General features: G+C 41.5%; 1 protein-coding gene across 3 annotated transcripts in view; it reads left to right on the top strand.

Annotated features, from left to right (window-relative positions):
* Positions 1–18,954, top strand: part of uvssa (UV-stimulated scaffold protein A) — a 106,036-nt gene that overhangs the window by 42,586 nt on the left and 44,496 nt on the right. For all 3 annotated transcript variants that reach the window (XM_048615734.1, XM_048615800.1, XM_048615866.1), the window contains exon 9: positions 4,344–4,497. In XM_048615734.1, coding sequence (XP_048471691.1) covers positions 4,344–4,497 — 154 coding nt within the window. The remainder of the gene's footprint in view (positions 1–4,343; positions 4,498–18,954) is intronic.

An 18,954-nucleotide genomic window follows, 5' to 3' on the forward strand; every position in this document is an offset into this window, starting at 1 on the left:
AAGGAGCAGGAGTAGACCATTCAGCCATTCTGGCCTGCTTCACCATTCTAAATCATGACTGATCATCCAACTTAATTCTCTCACCATTCCCATAAACTTTGATGTTATTTGAAAACATATCAATTTCTGTCTTGAATTTAGTTAATGACTAAGCTTCCACAGCCCTCTGGGTAGACAATTCCAAAGATTCACAACCATATGCATGTAGATGTTGCTCCTCCTCTCAATCCTAAATGGAGTTTATTATTATTTAGACTTGATTGATTGCAGTCATTTACTCACTGGGTATTATTCTGAGATGGTATACCCCTGTCTAGACCACATAGCCAGGGAAACTTCCTTTCTGCATCTATTGTGTCTAGTCCTTCAATAAATGTTTATGAGATTCCTTCTCATCCATTTAAATGCAAAGGAATACAATCCTCAGTGTCTCCTTACAGAGCAGTTCCACCATCTGTGGAATCAGTCTGATGAATTTCTGTCACACTGTGTTCTTCCTTAGGTGTATTCTTCCTTAGGAAAGGGGACAAGAATTGCGTGCAGTACTCGAGCTGCAGTCTCACTGGTGTTCTGTACAAATTGAAGCAAGACTTCCTTCCTTCTTTGCAAAATCCTGTTGCAGAAAAAGCTAACATACCATCCGTCTTGCAAATTGTTTTTTTTATTTATTCATGGGATCTGGGCTTTGCTGGCTGTGCCAGCATTTATTACCCATTCCCGATTGCGTTGAAGAGATGGTGATAAGCTGCCTTGTTGAACCTCTACAGTTCATTTTGTATAGATACAGCTGCAATATTGTTAGGGAGAGAGTTCCAGGAGTTTGACCCAGGCACACTGAAGGTACAGCGGTATATTTCCAAGACTGAGTGGTTTCGAGGGGAATTTGCAGGTGTTGGTGGTGTTGTTCCCACGTATCTACAGCCCTTTTCTTTCAAGATGGTCGTCATGGGTTTGGAATATGCTGAATAAGGACTTGATGGATTTCTGCAGTGCATTTTGCATATGCTACATCTGAGCATCAGCATGGAGGAAGTCAATGTTTGTGGATGTGGCACCAATCTGAAGGCTAGTCTCATTGAGTTTCTGGTCAATGGTAACCCCAAGAATGAGGATAGTGGGATATTCAGTGATGGTGATGATATTGAATATGAAGGTGGTTACGTTCTCTCTTATTGCTGATGGTAATTGCCGACACTGGTGTGGCACAAATTCCTTCAAGTCAACCCAAACCTGAATATTTGGTCCAGGTCTTGCTGCATTTGGCCAGGATTTTGAATTACAATTGAATCACAGTTTTGAAGAATCACAAATAGTGCTGAACATTGTGCAATTATAACACGTCTGACCCTGGGGCTGAGATGACTGATCTCTAACAACCACAACCATCTTCCTTTTTGCTAGGTGTGACTCCACCAGAGGAGAGTTTTCCCATTGACTCTAGTTTTGCTAGCTTTCCTTGATGCCACATTCTTTGATGTCAAGGCCAGTCACTTTCACCTCATTCTTTTGTCCATGTCTGAATGAAGTCTTTAATGAGGTCAAGAGCAGAATGGCCCCGGCAGGACCCAAATGAACATTACCAAGCAGGTTATTGCTTGGCATGTGATGCTTGATTGCACTGTTGATGACCCCTTTCAATAATTTGCTGATAATCAGGTATAGGCTGATGGGGCAGTAATTGGCCATGGTGTTTATGTTTTGCTTTTTTTGGCCACAGGATATACCTGGCAAGTTTTCCACAAATGCTTGCTGCATCTTCATGTTAACATTTTGTAATTTATGAAAGAGGACACATTGGTTCTTTTAGGCATCAACACTTTCTAATTTCTCACCATTTAAGAAATATTCTGAACTTATTTTCCTCCAATCTCACACTTAACTACATCATATTCCATCTGCCATACACCTGCCCACTCGCTCTGCCTGTCTAAATCCCAGGGAAGCCTTTTTGCATCCTTCTCAAAACTCCCTTTCCCATCATGTTTTGCCTCATCTGCAAAGCTGAAAATATGACAACTACCCTCCACATCCAAATTATCGATAGATTGTGAATAGCTGGGGCCTAAGCTGTGATCCATGCAGTGCCTTTGGTCACAGCCTTCCATCTGGAGAATGACCTATTTATTCGAACACACTATGCTTTCTGCCTGTTAACCAATCCTTAATCCATGCTAGTATGTGGTCTTCAAATACATGCGCTTTAAAATTCAATTGGATGACTTGACAAAATTCACTCTAAGCAGGTATAAATACCTGATCATTGCACAAGTGTGACACTGAAAAATGATGATTGAGAGGACAGACAGGGTCTCAATCTAATGGCTTATCTGGAAGATGGCACCTTGTACGTACATCACTCCCACATTACTGTACTTTAGTGCAGCTGAGATTTTATGCTTAAATATGTGGAATGCAATTTAAGCTGACAGTCATTTGACTTGGGTGAGATGTTTTGGGTTTATTGACAGGATAACAATGAATTGCACTGCATTGTGCTTCAATATAACTTGATTGGGGGAGATAGAAAAATCCTGCAGGCTTCCCTCTTCTAATTGTTATACACCAGTTCATTATGTTGGTCTTAGTAATGAGATCAAGTTCCATTCTGCTTCTTTAACAGAAGGGTCAAGAACTAGATGACACCAATTTTAAGGTGATTGGCATCAGAGCTAAAAGTGATACAAGGAGAAACCTCCTTGCATAAAAACATGTTTAAGATCTCAAACACTCTGTCTGAGAGAGTGATGGAAACAAATTCAAAAATGACTTTCAAAAGAGAGTTCGGATAAGCCCCTGAAGCGAGAAAATTTTCAGGGGTGCACGGAAAGGTTGAGGAAGTGGGATTACCTAACTTGCACTTCGAAGAGCCGACATTGACTTGTTGGGCCAAACGTCGTCGTCCTGTGCTGCAACCATTCTGTGATACTCTGATTTCACTTAAAGCAACAGTTTATAAGTCAATCAGTACTTTATTTTACTGACTACCTCCCCAACACAAAACTATACATGCTTTCTGCTCAACAAGTTAAAAAGATTTCCAAAAAGCTTATTTGGTCAGGGTTATGCAAAATTGAGAGAGTCAAGAGTTAAAAAGTTTAAAAGCATTAGTGTCCATAGAAGCTTTCCATGGTTCAACTTCTATCAGCAGTTTCTATTATCTGTATCAACAATTTACCAATTAAACTTCAGAGCCGATCTGATGTTGTTAAACTGAAGGTAAAGCTTCACAGCTGAGGAAACCTTCCTTCTCTCACTTTCTCTCTCTGCACCACTGAGGCCCTTTATCTTCTTCCTAATCCCAAGATTTCTGTCAGGACATAATCTCTTTCTCAAATTTACATTTTAATTACAAGTCCTGGTGAACTTGCTAAAATCAATAATGTCAGCATTCAGTGGCCTAGCTTTCAGCCACAGGCCCAGCCTTGCCATTTCCTGCTATTGATTCATCTTTTTAACTCTATCTCTGTTATTGCTTCAGGCAAATAGGTGACACTGAACAATTTCAAAAAGATTTTGATATGTTATAGTTCTTTACAGAGGTCATAATTTACAACAGAAAGGAGTTATATATGGAAATAAAGGACAAAAACATTTTTTGCAAGAAATAACCTTTGTTTTCATTAGATTTGGCATGAATGCAAAATTTTGATTAATGATCTTTAACCGACTTGGAATTACTTGTAGTAACTTCTTGTTGATGTAACCCAGCACAAAGCCAACTAATTGTTCCCCTTGTCTCCCTTCAGTTTTTCTCTTAGCAAACTATTAGGATGCAGTTCCACAGAGGACTGGTATTTTTTGATAGCTTTCCAAATTCCAGTTCATGTTTTAGCTTGGTCAGAAAATGCCTTGAGATTTAATTGTTTACATGACCTTGAAGCCTATGCAACTCTCCTAGCATGTGTTCACTTTTTATTTCCAACAAGATCACCTGATAGTGATCGAGTTCAAAACCTGCCTTTCCCTGCATCACTTTGTGATTTCTGCACAATGCTAATTGTAGCACCCCACTACTATTGATTAGCTGTGGGTGTGGAATTCAAAAACTTAATTTAGATCTTTGTGGCTTAATGCAGTCTTTAAACCATGAGGTGAGGGAAAGCATGCAGTTAACTATACGTTCCCCTAATTTATTTAGGTGAACTACTTAAATATGTGCTTACAAAACTGTTTCTTTGTAGTACTTGTATTACTTTTCTGTTTCATACACCTTGATAACTATCTGAAGAAATTGTTAATTATAAATGCTTATGTCACTATGAATATTAGTTATTTGTGCGTATTCAAATCTTTATTCCTGTCACAAGCAGAAGTGATATTCTATATGTTGCATGTAACTTCAGGACTGGAGCCAACAAAGACTAAGGAAACCGAGAAGAGAATAATACCATCATCTGGCCCCACATGCCCATGGAGAAATGATGAGGAATCTGATCCAACATGTGCAGCAGCAACATTAAAGATCTTGAAGACAAAGCTGTCCTTGCAGATGCATAGGTCAGTGGATTTTAATTTCTCTTTTATGACCGTTAACATATGTAGATAAATGCACCACAAAAACCAAGAATAATATGTGTTTATGTTGCATCCTTACCTAACATTTAAAAAACTGTCCTTCAGCATCTCAAGAACGTAATTGAACAAAATATCTCCATCGGATGCCCTTGGTTTCATATTACCCCGGCAACAGGAGAGCAACTTTATATCAGTATAGTAAAAAGGGATGCAGCACTTTGAGATGATGGCTGTCTGTTGGATCTACAGTGCTAGTGCTCTTGTATGAAATCAAGTTTTTATTTTTCACCTGCAATTGGCACCAATGATCTAGGACGTGACCTTGTATCCTTTACCCTGAAAAATGCACCATTAATCACTTTATTAATAATGATTAAGTCTACAGAAGATGCAGAGTTTCTCATGTCACGCTGTTTGCTTTCCACATTTCTAGATGTGCAGGTGTGTAGTTTTATATTATGTTAATCCATGAATTCACCTTCATGACATAGAATCAAAACTATTGTGTAGATTAATAGAGAAGTGTGGTAATTTTTTTTTTAACAAGAGCAACTGAACATTAGAAAGACTTGTGTATGTAGTATAATGCTTCACATCTGTCAAAACATTTCACATTGAAGGAGTTATTTTGAAATGCAATTCCTATTCTTCTATAGGTGAAAATGGGATGTGGGTGTCCCTGGTGAGGTCAGCATTTCTTTGTTATCCCTAATTGTCTTTGACAAGATAGTGGTGAGTCACCTTCTTACCTGCTCCATTCCACGTGGTCTAGGTATGCTCACAGTGCTATTTGGCAAAGAATTCCAGAATTTTATCCCAGTGACATTGAATGAATAGCGGTGCAGTCAGGATGAAGTGTGCTTTGGAAGGGAGCTGCAAATGATGTCCCCTAGATGTCTGCTTTATGTTATTAGCATTACTCTAATCTTTTCAGCTATATGAATTGTAAATATCTGAACTGACAGGCAGTTTGTGGCAGCAAATGAGACTCTCGAATGGTATGCTGCCTCCCTGTTGTCAAGGTCAGGGATGTCTCAGAGCAGCTGCAAGGCATTCTGAAGGGAGAGGGTGAACAGCCAGCAGTCGTCGTATGCGTCAATGCTGACATGATGGGTAAAAATAGTTAGGAGGTCTTGCAACAGAAGTTTAGAGAGTTGGATAGTAGATTAAAGATGAAAACCTCTGAGGTTGTAATCTCTGGATTACTTCCAGTGCTACCCGATATTGACTATAGGAAGAGGAAGAGGAAGATGGGTCAGATGAACACATGTCTAAAGGAATAATGTAGGAGGGCGATCTTTAGATTTTTGGATCATTGGAATGGTTTTTGGGGTAGGTGGGACCTGAATGAACGTTTTTAAAATTCATTCACAGAATGAGGGTGTTGCTAGCTAGGTCAGCATTTATTGCCCATTCCTAATTGTTGAACTGCCAATGGGCTGTTTAAGGGTCAACCACATTGGCTGTGGGTCTTGACTCAGATGTAGGCTGACTAGCTAAGGATGGCAGTTTCCTTCCCTAAAATACATTAGTGAACCAGATGGGTTTTTCCAACAATCAACAATGGATTCATGGTCATCATTAGACTCTTAATTCCAGATATTCAATTAATTCAAATTCCACCATCTGCAATGGACATTATCTAGGTCTCTGGTTTTAATAGTCTAACAATAATACAACTAGGGTATCCGCCTCTCCAGACAGGTTGCATCTAATCCAGAATGGGTCTGATATCCTTGCCAGGAGGTTTTAAACTAATTTGGTAAGGAATGGTAAACAGAGTAGATATGAAGTTGGGAGCAAGGTCCAATCATGTATAGAAGGAATGTTAGGACAATCCAGCAGAGAAGACATGGGCAGGATAAGGTGCAAGGAGGCCCAATTGAAAACTCAGTTGTATCTATTTTAATTGATTGATTGATAAGACAGATGAACTTAGAGCATTGATCAACAGGTTGGGATTTGTAATTGCTACAATCATTGAGACAAAATTGAAGGAAGGACAGGAGTGGCAGCCCAACAATCCAGGGTATAGGAAGTTTCAGGCATGATGGAGAGTTGTCAGACAAATGAGGGCATTGCATTATTGAGAAAACGAAACCATCACTGCAGTTAGGAAAGAGGATGTTCTTGGAGGGTCTTCAAATTAGACCATCTGGTTAGAATTTAGAGATAAAAGGGGTGATTAATTTGCTGGGATTATACTATAGGTCTCACAACAGTCAGAGGAGATAGAGGCACAAAAATGCAAATTGCTGAAAGGTGTGAGAGAAATGGTTATAGTTGTAAGGGTTTTCCAACTTTGCTAACATTAACTGGGATCACCTCCGTGATTAGACAAGATGGAATTTTTAAAGTGCATCCAGTAGCGCTTTTTGTACCAGTATGTAGATATTCCTTCTAGAGATGGGACATGCTTGTCCTAATCTGAAATGCAGCCGATTGCATGATTGAAGTTTCAGTGAGCATTTTGGGGATAGTGACCGTAACTCTAAGTTTAGAAATCATAATGGAAAGGGATAAGGATAGTGTGAAAGTTAAGTATCTAAAGTGGGGGAAGGCCAGTTTCAATATCATTAGACAGGATCTGGCAAACACAGAACTGGGAGCAGCTATTTACAGGTAAGTCTTCGTTTGGAAAATGGGAGTCTTTTAAAAGATGTATAGTGAAAATTCATGACCAACATGCTCCTCTAAGAGTGAAGGGCAAGGTCAGCAAGTCCATGGATTCTTGAATGTCGTGATTTGATCAAGAAAAAGAAGGAAGTGGTGTACAATGCATTAAGAACTGGAAAGGCCCTTCAAAAGTACAGAGAGTAAGGACGTTGCTTTAAAAGGAAATTAGGAGGGCAGAGAGAGACCACGAAATATCTTTGGAAGATGGGACCAAGGAAAACCCCAACACTTTTCATAAGTATATTAAGAATAATATTATCAGGGAAAGAGTGGGGACTTACTAGAGGCCAAAGGGGCAACCTCTGCATAGAACCTGAGGATATGGGTGAGGCTTTAAATGAATGCTCCTCAACTGTATTCACAGAGGAGAAGGACATTGTGAGGGATTTCAGTTGGGGGTTGGTGAGGTTCCAGAACAGGTTAAGATTAATGAGGTGGAGGCATTAGACATTTTAACAGCCCTACAGGTGCATAAATTTGATGAGATGTAACCCGGAGGGTGGTAGAAGTATGGAACATGCTGCCAGAGAAAGTATTAGAGGCAAGTCCTGTTGCAACATTTTAAGAAGCATGTGGATGAGCACTTAAAAGGCCAGGGACTACAGACCAAAAGCAGGTAAATGGGAATAATGTAGTTTGGTGTTTGTTGGCTGGCCGAAGGGCCTATTTTGTATGATTTGTGATTCTTTGACTCTGTAATGCCCCTTCATTGATCCTATGGCAATTCCCTAGTCACAGCCTGTCTGCTTCCTAACTATAACCAATCCTCTATCCATACTAATACATTACCTCCAACTTCATGCGTTCTTATCTTGTGTGGCACCTTATCAGATGTCTTTTAGAAATTCAAGTACATTATATCTGCTGATTCCTTTCTTGTGTCCTTGAATGTGAAAGAGAATAATAGTTTAGGTTTTCTTCTGCTTGATCAATATTAAACAGTCCTGCTCATTGTGCATGTTTGTGGATTGAGGGTATCAGTGAAATCGGATTTTTGAACTGATGACTCCATGGGTAGGTACACATTCATGGTCGAATGAGATTTTATAGTACTGTTTTGAAAAAGTCCCAATGAGATGATTCTTTAAAAGGCCATTTTTGCACTTGTTTCAAACATATATTTTGTGATTAAATGTATTCCTAGCAAATGCAGCTGCCATTGTGCATTTTTTTTTCCCAGCACAATTCATTGGAACTCAATGAAACCATCTCAAAAGGTCACAAAATAATGTGTGAAGTCCATTCAGCAGAAATCAGAGGTTTCTGTGGTATTTTGCACTATTTTATAAAACATTTGAGCTAGAAACAGGTCCATAAAAGCGACCTATGTCCCCAGGATGGTATAAGCACTGTTAGCACTTTCCACTATTTGCATGTGCTTGCACATCTTGGAGAAAGCTCAAAAAATCATGCTAGTGCTTTTGGGCACAAGGACTCTTGCAGGCAAAATTTTGAATACAACTTATTTTTAATTTCATAGAAAATTAAAACCAGAGATGTGCAGGTAGAACATAGAACAGTACAGCACAGTACAGGCCCTTCGGCCCACGATGTTGTGCCGAACTTTTACCCAAAACCTAAGGTCTATCTAACCTCCACTGCTACCTTATACTATCATCCATATGCCTACTTAATAGCCGCTTAAATGCCCCTAATGAGGCCGACTCCACTACCCTCTCTGGCAATGCATTCCACGCCCCTACCAGTCTCTGAGTGAAGAACCCACCTCTGACGTCTCCCCGATATCTACCTCATTTCACTTTAAAACTATGCCCCCTCGTAAAAGCTACCTCCACCCTAGGAAAAAGTTTCTGGCTGTCTACTCTATCTATACCTCTGATCATTTTGTACAGCTCTATCAAGTCACCTCTCATCCTTTGTCGTTCTAAAGAGAAAAGCCCTAGCTCTCTCAACCTTTCCTCGTAAGACCTTCCCTCCATTCCAGGCAACATCCTGGTAAATCGCCTCTGCACCTTTGCCAACACTTCCACATCTTTCCTGTGAATCCAGATCAGGTGGATTGGCTATGTAAAATTATCCATAACGTCTAGGGATGTGTAGACTAGGTGGATTAGTGCAGAGTTATGTGAATAGAGTAGGGGTCTGGGTGGGGTGCTGTTTGGAGAGTCGGTGCAGATTTGATGGGCCGAATGGCCTCTTCCTGCACCAAAGGGATTCTATGATTTAAAATATAGCCACATCTTATCTCTGATGCTGTTCTGTGATTTAAAACTGACTAATGTATACCCAAAATAACGATGAAGTGTTCAGTATTAAGAGCAAAGCAGGCTGTGATCAAATAATTTGTTAAACCTATTTTCAGTTGTATTAATGGAGCTGCACCAAGTTGCCACTTTTAATGTATAAAAAGTCTTTAAACATTGAATTGCATTTTAATGACGCCAACCAGTTCTGCTAGCCATTGACAGATGTTGATTTCAATGACGTGTACGTCTTTCAACAGATAGTAGCGGGAAGGAAAATATTTCTGATTTTGGGTAATGTGCACACATCGCCAACTGCACTCAAAGCAGAAAGTCTGTTCTTCCATGTTTGTTTCCAAAGTGGGGAAAGAAAGTCCAGTGATGGATTCTTGATATTAAACAGCTGCAGATGGTTCATACCAAAGGTTTTCTTCTGATTAATCGTAGAGAACATGGAACTTTTTTATACATTAAATTGTTAGCACATAAAGGGCAGGATGTCATTCCTTTTAAAAATGGTTCAGCACCTTTCATTTGTTGATGCGATCTTATGCTGGGGTGCATCCAATTAAGGACTGCAGCAGAAAGGCAGTTTCCTGAGAGGGTATTTACAATTAAAGGGCTAGCAGCCTTGGAAGGAGGCGCTGCAGTCTGCAAGGGCACCTTACCTCTCAGGGGCCACCTCAACATTTTAAAAATGAACTATATTCCTAGAGTACCACCAGCAAACCACTTTTAGCTACCTACTGGGCTTCGGCCATGGCAGAGCGGGCTGTCCACTGCTAGAATGAACCCTGCAATATCCCTAATTTGCCCAGAACTAACCCTTAAATACATATTTTGGACATCTGTCATTGGTGGACAAATGGCCCTTGTCAGTTTAAGCCTGTCCCCAGCAAGCTTGGTGTAGCCCACTGACATGACATTCTGATATCCTACTTTCCTCCCTGCCCGGCAAGATGACTTCAGGGTAAGTTGCTTCATTTGGAGCTCCACTCTGCTTGCCAGTTCCCTTTCCTTTTTCTTTCTTTTTCTCTTCTTCTCTTCTTCTTGTCTCTCCTCTCTGCAGTAATTCTGTTTCTACCCCCTGCCCCCACCCTCTTTTAATTACCTGTCTAAGGAGCTGGGTTGCGACCGGGAACCGCATGTTGGGAGCTGAATGCGTAGGCCGTGTCCTGCAATCACAGCGGATAGAAACGTGGGCCAGAGCAACAGTGGCAGATCAAAAGTGGGCCAGATCGGTGGTGAGAGCAGGCCAGTGAGGCAGCAGTGGCGAGAGCAGGCCGGAGTGGCAGTTGGCAGCAAGAATAGGCCTTTTGCATGGCGGTGGCGGCATCGGCCTCCTGGGTGGCAAAGTGATTGGAGTGGTGCCTGCACCATTGTGGAGATGGGACTTGGGATTCTGAGATCTGGACTTTTTTTTCTTGCTTACCTTTTGACTTTGTTAAAATCTTTTAATTCTAGTTTTTGTAACCAAGTGGGTGCCAGGCCATTCGGCCCACGAAGTTGTGCTGACCTATTATCCTACTAAGATTAATCTACCCTGCATTTTACTATCCTCCATGTGCCTATCCAAGAGTCACTTAAAAGCCTGTAAAGTATCTGACTTCACTAGCACTGCTGGCAGCACATCCACACGCCCACCACTCTGTGTTAAGAACCTACGTCTGACATCTCCCCTATACCTTCCTCCAATCGCCTTAAAATTATGCACCCTCGTAACAGTCCTGGGAAAAAGTCTCTGACTATCCGTTCTATCTATGCCTCTCGTCGTTTTGTACACCTGTATCAAGTCACCTCTCATCCTTCTTCGCTCCAATGAAAAAAGCCCTAGCTCCCTCACATTTCCTCATAAGACCTGCCCTCCAGTCCAGGCAGCTTCCTAGTAAATCTCCTCTGCACACTCTCCAAAGCTTCCACATCTTTCCTATAATGAGGTGACCAGAACTGAACACAATATTCCAAGTATGGTCTAACCAGAGGTTTATAGAGCTGCAGCATAACCTCGTGGCTCTTAAACTCAATTCCCCTGCCAATGAAAGCCAACACACCATATGCCTTCTTTACAACCCTATCAACTTGTGTAGCAACTTTGAGGGATCTATGGACGTGGACCTCAAGATCCCTCTTCCTCCACACTGCCGAGAATCTTGCCATTAATCCTGTATTCTGCATTCAAATTTGACCTTCCAAAATGAATCACTTCACACTTTTCTGGGTTGAATTCCATCTGCCACTTCTTTGCCCAGCTCTGCATCCTGTCAGTGTCCTGTTGCAACCTACATCAGCCCTCCATGCTGTCCACGACTCTACCAATCTTCGTCTCATTGGCAAACTTACTAACCCACCCTTCCACTTCCTCATCCAAGTCATTTATAAAGATCACAAAGAGCAGAGGCCCCAGAACAGATCCCTGTGGAACACCACTGGTCACTGAGCTCCAGGCTGATTACTTTCCATCTACCTTCTATACCCTACTATCTGTCTTCTATTGGACAGCCAGTTTTGTATCCAGACAGCCAAATTTCCCTGAATCCCATGCCTCCTTACTTTCTGAATGAGCCTACCATGTGGAACCTTGTCAAATGCTTTGCTAAAATCCATATACACCACACCTGCTGATCTACCTTCAGCGATGTGTTTTGTCACATCCTCAAAGAATTCATTAAGGCTTGTGAGGCATGACCTGTCCCTCTCAAAGCCATGCTGACTATTTCTAATCAAACTGTGCTTTTGCAAATAATCGTAAATACTATCTCTCAGAATCCTCTCCAATAATTTGCACACTACAGAAGTAAGACTTTAATTTTCAGGATTATCCTTATTCCCTTTCTTGAACAAGGGAATGACATTTGCCAACCTCCAATCTTCTGTTACTACTTCAGTGGACAGTGAAGACGCAAAGTTCAGTACCAAAGGCGCAGCAATCTCTTCCCTCGCTTCCCATAGAAATCTTGGGTATATCCCGTCTGGCCCAGGGGACTTATCTATCCTTATGTTTTTCAAAATTTCTAGTACATCCTCCTTCCTAACATCAACCTGTTCAAGCATATCTGCCTGTTTCATGCTGTCCTTGCAAACATCATGGTCCCTTTCACTGGTGAATACTGAAGCAAAGTATTCATTAAGGACCTCCCCTAAATCCTCTGACTCCGCGCACAAGTTCCTTCCACTATCCCTGATTGGCCCTACCCTCCCTCTGGCCATCCTCTTGTTTCTCATGCAAGTATAGAAAGCTTTACGGTTTTCCTTGATCCTACCCACCAAGGTTTTCTCATACCCCCTTCTAGCTCTCCTAAGTCCTTTCTTCAGTTCCGTCCTGGCTACCTTGCAGACCTCTAGAGCCCTGTCTGATCCTTGCTTCCTCAACCTTAAGTAAGCTTCCTCTTCCTTCTTCCTCTTAACTAGGTGTTCCACATATCTTGTCATCCAAGGTTCCTTCACCTTACCATCCCTTCCTTGCCTCAGTGGGACAAACCTCTCCAGTACTTGTAGCAACTGCTCCCTTAACAACCTCCACATTTCTGTCGTGCATTTCCCTGAGGACATCTGATCCCAATTGGTGCTCCGTAGCTCTTGCCTAATAGCACTGTAATTCCCCCTCCCCCAATTAAATACTTTCCCATACTGCCTGCTCCTATCCCTCTCCATGACTATAGTAAAGGTCAGGGAGTTGTGATCACTATCACCGAAATGCTCTCCCACTGAGAGATCTGACACCTGGCCTGATTTGTTGCCAAGCACCAAATCCAATATGGCCTCCCCTCCAGTCAGCCTATCTACATATTGAGTCAGAAATCCTTCCTGGACACACCTGACAAAATCTGCTCTTATCTTGTGATAAATAAATCTAAATCTAAATCTAAACCTACAGAACTACCTCAGTGAAACGGGTAAAATTCTGCCCAGGCTGCCTCACCCTGTGTGTAAAACCCTTAATAGCTTTTGAAAGGGAGTGACTTGAAGAATTATACACTGGTTTGGGGAAAGAACATGGGGGAATAGGAGTAAACAGTTGCAGTGGTCTACAAAGCTCCATGTACAATTAAAAATACTGTGAAAACTTGCACTTAGCTTTGCCTGAAGAAATTTTTTAAACACTCTAACTTTAAATTGAGCATAGTGCTCCCTGTTTGATTTCCATCCTTTTGATTTTGAGCACGTTTTTGCATTTTGTTTAAAACACTTATATAATGTAAATCAGTGCAACCAAGGCTCATTTAAAGAAGTGTCTCATTGTGATTGACATCTATCTAATAGTAGGTGCAAAGAACTATAAGGCATCCTTCTTGGAAGATGCCATCTGCAGATTAATTTGAGGAACAGTTTATGTCAGAGAAATTCCAATAGTGGGGAAGAAAGGTAAAATATGAATTTCATGTTGTCCCGAAATTATCCAAAGGCGAATTTGAAGATTGGGAGTTAACAGAAGTATATTAACGCTGTCTACAAAATCTGAGTGACATAGATTTCTCAGCAGTGAAGCTTGCTGGTTATAACACATTATGAGAGGTATTTTCTGTTGAGCAACATAAAGACAATGCAAATTGAATCTTTGTTAATGAAACTGAGGAGCTTTTGAAATTCATGATGTAGTTACACACAGAAGGAAGCACTGGTGAAATAGATCTTGATCAAGTAATTGTACTGTGGTTTCAGTGACTGAGTTCTTTGAATCGATCCAGTAGAAACAGTTTGGCATTTATGAATTAGCTGAAGGGTTTCAGGTCACTTGGCAGGAACAGATGAAGGAAATGTACCCCAACCAGTTGAGTAATCTATCTGGCAATGTCTGAAACTGACTACTCATGATGGCTCTGCTAGTAAGACTTGACCTCGAACTAGATGGAGGAGGGAGAACAACTATAGACAGTTTCTTCATGGTTTCACCAGATTAGTGGAGAACGGCAAAAATTTTTTCTTAAACAAATGATTGAAGTAAATTTGTATAATCGGCTATCTTTGAGGGAATCTAATCAAGTTTCCACAGCTTCATTAGTTAGTTGGCAATGACAGAGATATTGTATGTGGCCATAATAACTGCAGCTAGATGATATATCATAATGGCTGTCGAGAAACATGAGCTGGTCTCAGATTAGCGACTTTAAATTACAATTGGTGCACTGTTTCTAATAAAGGGAAGTCAACACGATATGGCAGACAATATCTGCCTGTTTCAATTGTATATTATGTCAGATTTTTTTTGGTCTTGTCGCGTTTTATATCTAGTTAGTTAGATTGCTGCGTGGTTTCGTTTTTGTCTCAGGCAGTCAATGTACTAGGGTTTGTCTTAACCACAAGTTAAGAGTCTGGATGGTTGGAAGTTTGTTCTTCCTGATGAAATCAAAAGTTGGAGACTATTCTTTCAATTGCCAAATTGGGGGCTGGCAGCATGATGATTCCCCAAAAGCTGGATGTGATGGGGATAAAGCAGCCCTCTTGATTAGAACCATGCCCACATACATTCACTCCCTCCGTCATTGATGCACAGTTGTGTGTACCGTCTATAAGATGCATTGCAGAAATTTATTAATTCTCCTTAGACAGAATCTTCCAAACCCATAACCCCAACACATTGAAAGACAAGGACACAAATACGTAGGAACACCACCATCTGTAAGATCCTCTCCATGCCAAGTTGCCCATAGGGATGTGTAGATTAGGTGGGTTATAGGGGGATGAGTCTGGGTGGGATGGTCTGAGGTTAGGTGTGGACTTGTTGGGCCGAAGAGCCTGTTTCCACACTGTAGGGATTCTATGATTCTATTCTTCTATTCTACTCACCATCCTGACTTGGAAATATGTAACCGTTCCTTCACTGTCGCTGGGTCAAAATTCTGCAACTTTCTTCCCTGAAGGACCTTAGCGAACTAGATGGGTTTTCATTCCTAACAGCATTATGGGAGTATATACTCCAAATGGACTGCAACAGTTCAAGAAAGCAACTCGTCACCATTATCTAAAAGGCACTTGGGAATGTGCAATAAATTCTGGCCCAGCCACCAACACCCATGTACCCTGGACAAATAATTAACATGGGGTGGTAAATCTGAAGAACTTCTTGTTGTACAAGAGAACTTGGTTTTGGAGCACTCCTGTCCCTCATGGCTCACGAGTCTGAGCAAAGTTGAAGTTTTGAAATCACCTGGGTTTCTTTTTGCTAGTTGGCTTCTCCCATCAGGTTTCTGCTGGCAGTCAGCTGACAGACACCCCTGATTGAAGAAATCTTGAGAGGCAGGATGATGATGAACTCAGCTATGACTTTTGTATCTTAAAGCATCAAAGATTCTTTAATATTTTTGTCAGTATTGATTCTGATGACTACGTTCAACTGTCCTGATCTCATCGTGGATTTTTTTTCAAAGTGGTTCCAAATCTTGACCTTAATTTTGCTTATACCTGCATTGGAGAAAATTCTTTCATAAACCTACCAAGTGTATTGTTCCTTTCAAAAGCAAACTTCTTTCCTTGCCCAAGTAGAAATTCCACAGTCCAAATTGAAAAGAAAATACTTTCTAATCAATGTGTGGAATGCCCTGCCTGCAACAGTAGTAGACTCGCCAACTTTAAGGGCATTTAAATGGTCATTGGATAAACATATGGATGATAATGGAATAGTGTAGGTTAGATGGGCTTCAGATTGGTTTCACAGGTCGGCGCAACATTGAGGGCGAAGGGCCTGTACTGCGCTGTAATGTTCTATGACCTAAACAAAGCATTTCATAGATAACAAAACCACACAAATAAAACTCGAGAGGAAAACTTGCTTGGCAAGCCACTACTAGTTGTAATGTTTAAAGTGAAAGACTAGAGACAAGGTGAAATCCTGTGCTACTTCCCAGAGTGGGACGCAGGGCAGGAAACCGAAATTTGAAATATCAATGGTAGGATGAATTTTCGTATCAAAGTTCTCCAAACTGTAAAGGCAGATCATGCTTCTGGTCAATGCCAGCAAGTGTCAGGAACCCCTTTTGCATGTATTTTCATCCAATCAGGAATGGTCCTTAAAAGGCCTGTTCAGCAGAATTAAATTTCCTTTCAAAATTAAGTTCTCTCCCAATCAAGTAATGTGTGCACCCTCGGATAGTGTGCGGCACGGTGACTAAGTGGTTAGCACTGCTGCCTCACAGCGCCAAGGACCTGGATTCAATTCCAGCCTTAGGTCACTGTCTGTGTGGAGTTTGCACATTCTCCCTATGTCTGCATGCGTTTCCTCCCACAGTCTAAAGATTAGGTGGATTGGCCATGCTAAACTGCCCCGTAGTGTGCAGGGATGTGCAGGGTAGGTGGATTATCCATGGTAAACGCAGGGCTGCTGGGATTTGATGGGATACTGTTCGGAGAGTCGGTGTTGACTTGATGGGCTGAATGGCCTCGCTGCATACCGTAGGGATTCGCTAATTCTATAACCAAATGTACAATAAGGCTAAGTGATCCGACGACAAGTATATCATGTCTAAGCTGTGCAGTCCTGCCACATCCAGTTGTGAATGGTGCTGGGCAATTAAAGAACCAACAGAAGAAGCTGAGCCCTGAAGATGTTCCAGCAGCAATACTAAAGACTGGTGCTCCAGGACTAGAAATGTCGCTAGCTAAGCAATTCCAGTACAGCTACAACATGACAATGCGGAAAATTGTACAGATATGTGATGTCTTCGAAAAGCAGGAAAAATCCAACTTGGCCAGTAACCAGCCTATCAATCTTTTATTCTTGATTATCAAGGAGATGGAAGGGATTTTCAATACTGCTGGCAAACATCATTTGCAAAGCAATAACCTGCTTCCTGGTGTACAGTTTGAGTTCTGCCAGGAGCTCTGAGTACGGCACGGTGGCTCAGTGGTTAGCACTGCTGCCTCAGTGCCAGGGACCCAGGTTTGATTCCACCCTCGGGCGACTGTCTGTGTGGAGTTTGCACATTCTCCCTGTGTCTTTGTGGGTTTCCTCTGGGTGTTCCGGTTTCCTCCCACAGTCCAAAAATGTGCAGGCTAGGTGGATTGGCCATGCTAAATTGCCCATAGTGTTCAAGGATGTGTAGATTAGGTGGGTTATAGGGGGATGGGTCTGGGTGGGATGCTCTGAGGTGGCCTTGTTGGGCCGAAGGGCCTGTTTCCGCACTGTAGGGATTCTATGATACATGACCTCAGTACGTGGACCTCATTATTAAAACATGGATGAAAGAGCTGAATTCCAGAAGTGAGGGAAGAGTGACTGCCCTTGTTAATAAATTTGACGAAGTGTGCTATCAAAGAGCACTAATAGAAGTAGAGTCAATATTTTCAGGGAGAAAACACTTTGCTCATTGGAATCAGACCTAGCACAAAAGAAGTCTGTGATCGGAATGCACCTGGAAAGTCCCGTATTTTGACTTCAGAACAGCACTGGGCTTTTGTGAAATTCCATTTGGATTCCAAGAGCCAGGCAGCCATGGCACTGGGAGTTGCTGGAGTCTCAGGATTCTTGCAGCTGCAAGGGACTATAGACTGCGCACAAATGGCCCTATGAGCTTTCTTGAATCATTTAGCCGTATTCATCAACAGGAAACGTTTTTAATCTATGATTGTACAACTCACACCAAAATACAAATTTTCTAGGTTTATGCATGCTATCCAGAAAGCTCTCCTGTGCCACCATTCTGGATCATTCTCATGTGCCACAAGTCTTTATACAGTCTCAATTGCAGGGCTGACTGTTGGGAGACGAGGGGTAGCCCATAAGGCCTGGCTGATGACAGTTTCAGAATAAAAGGCAATCCATTTAGGACTGAAATGAGGGGAACTACTCCTTCATTCAGAGGGGGTGAATCTTTGGAGTTCTGTACCCCAGACAGCTGTGGAAGCTCAAGTGTCATCATTAAGTTCAAGTGTCTAATAGATTTCTAGTTATGAATGACATCTAGGGAAATGGAATTAATATGGGAAAATAGTATGAAGTAGGTGATAAGCCATGATCTGGAATGTCAGAACAGTGTCATTGGGCTGACTGGTCTACTCCACTCCTGTATTCCTATGAATCTTCAAAGTACCATCAAGGAGAGATGCAATTCCTGTTCAGTAATTCAACAAGAGTTCTGTACAATGAGCTGAGAACCATGTAATCATGTGTAAAATAAAACCTTGACCCAACCCTGAGTGGAAGAGAGACACACGCTTTCATGCATGGCATCAAATGTATACTTAATGGAAGATTTTGCCTTGAGACATTTTTGAGTTCTGAATTTAGCTGACGTCAGCTGTGAGTATGAAAGGGCTCCTCCCATCTGTCCTAGACAGGAAGAGGCAAATTGCAGGGACTTCAACTTTCAGTTGCTTTTTGGTGATACTTGCTGAAAATATGTTATTGGACACATTGAAGTGACCTTTGTTGTGGTCGCTCTTGTGACTGAATGGCTTGCTACCTCTCCTTATGCAGACACTCAGGAGGGACAACAGCTGTGGAGAAGTACTGGAAAACTGCTGCAACATGTAATTGTATATCTGTTTATCAGAGCCTTCAGAAAGGGGAATAAATATTTACTATAAAACCTGTTTGCTGACCATAATTGATCAGCTGTACTACCCA

Source organism: Rhincodon typus, chromosome 1 (assembly GCF_021869965.1).
Source record: "Rhincodon typus isolate 14 chromosome 1, sRhiTyp1.1, whole genome shotgun sequence".
NCBI lineage: Eukaryota > Metazoa > Chordata > Chondrichthyes > Orectolobiformes > Rhincodontidae > Rhincodon > Rhincodon typus.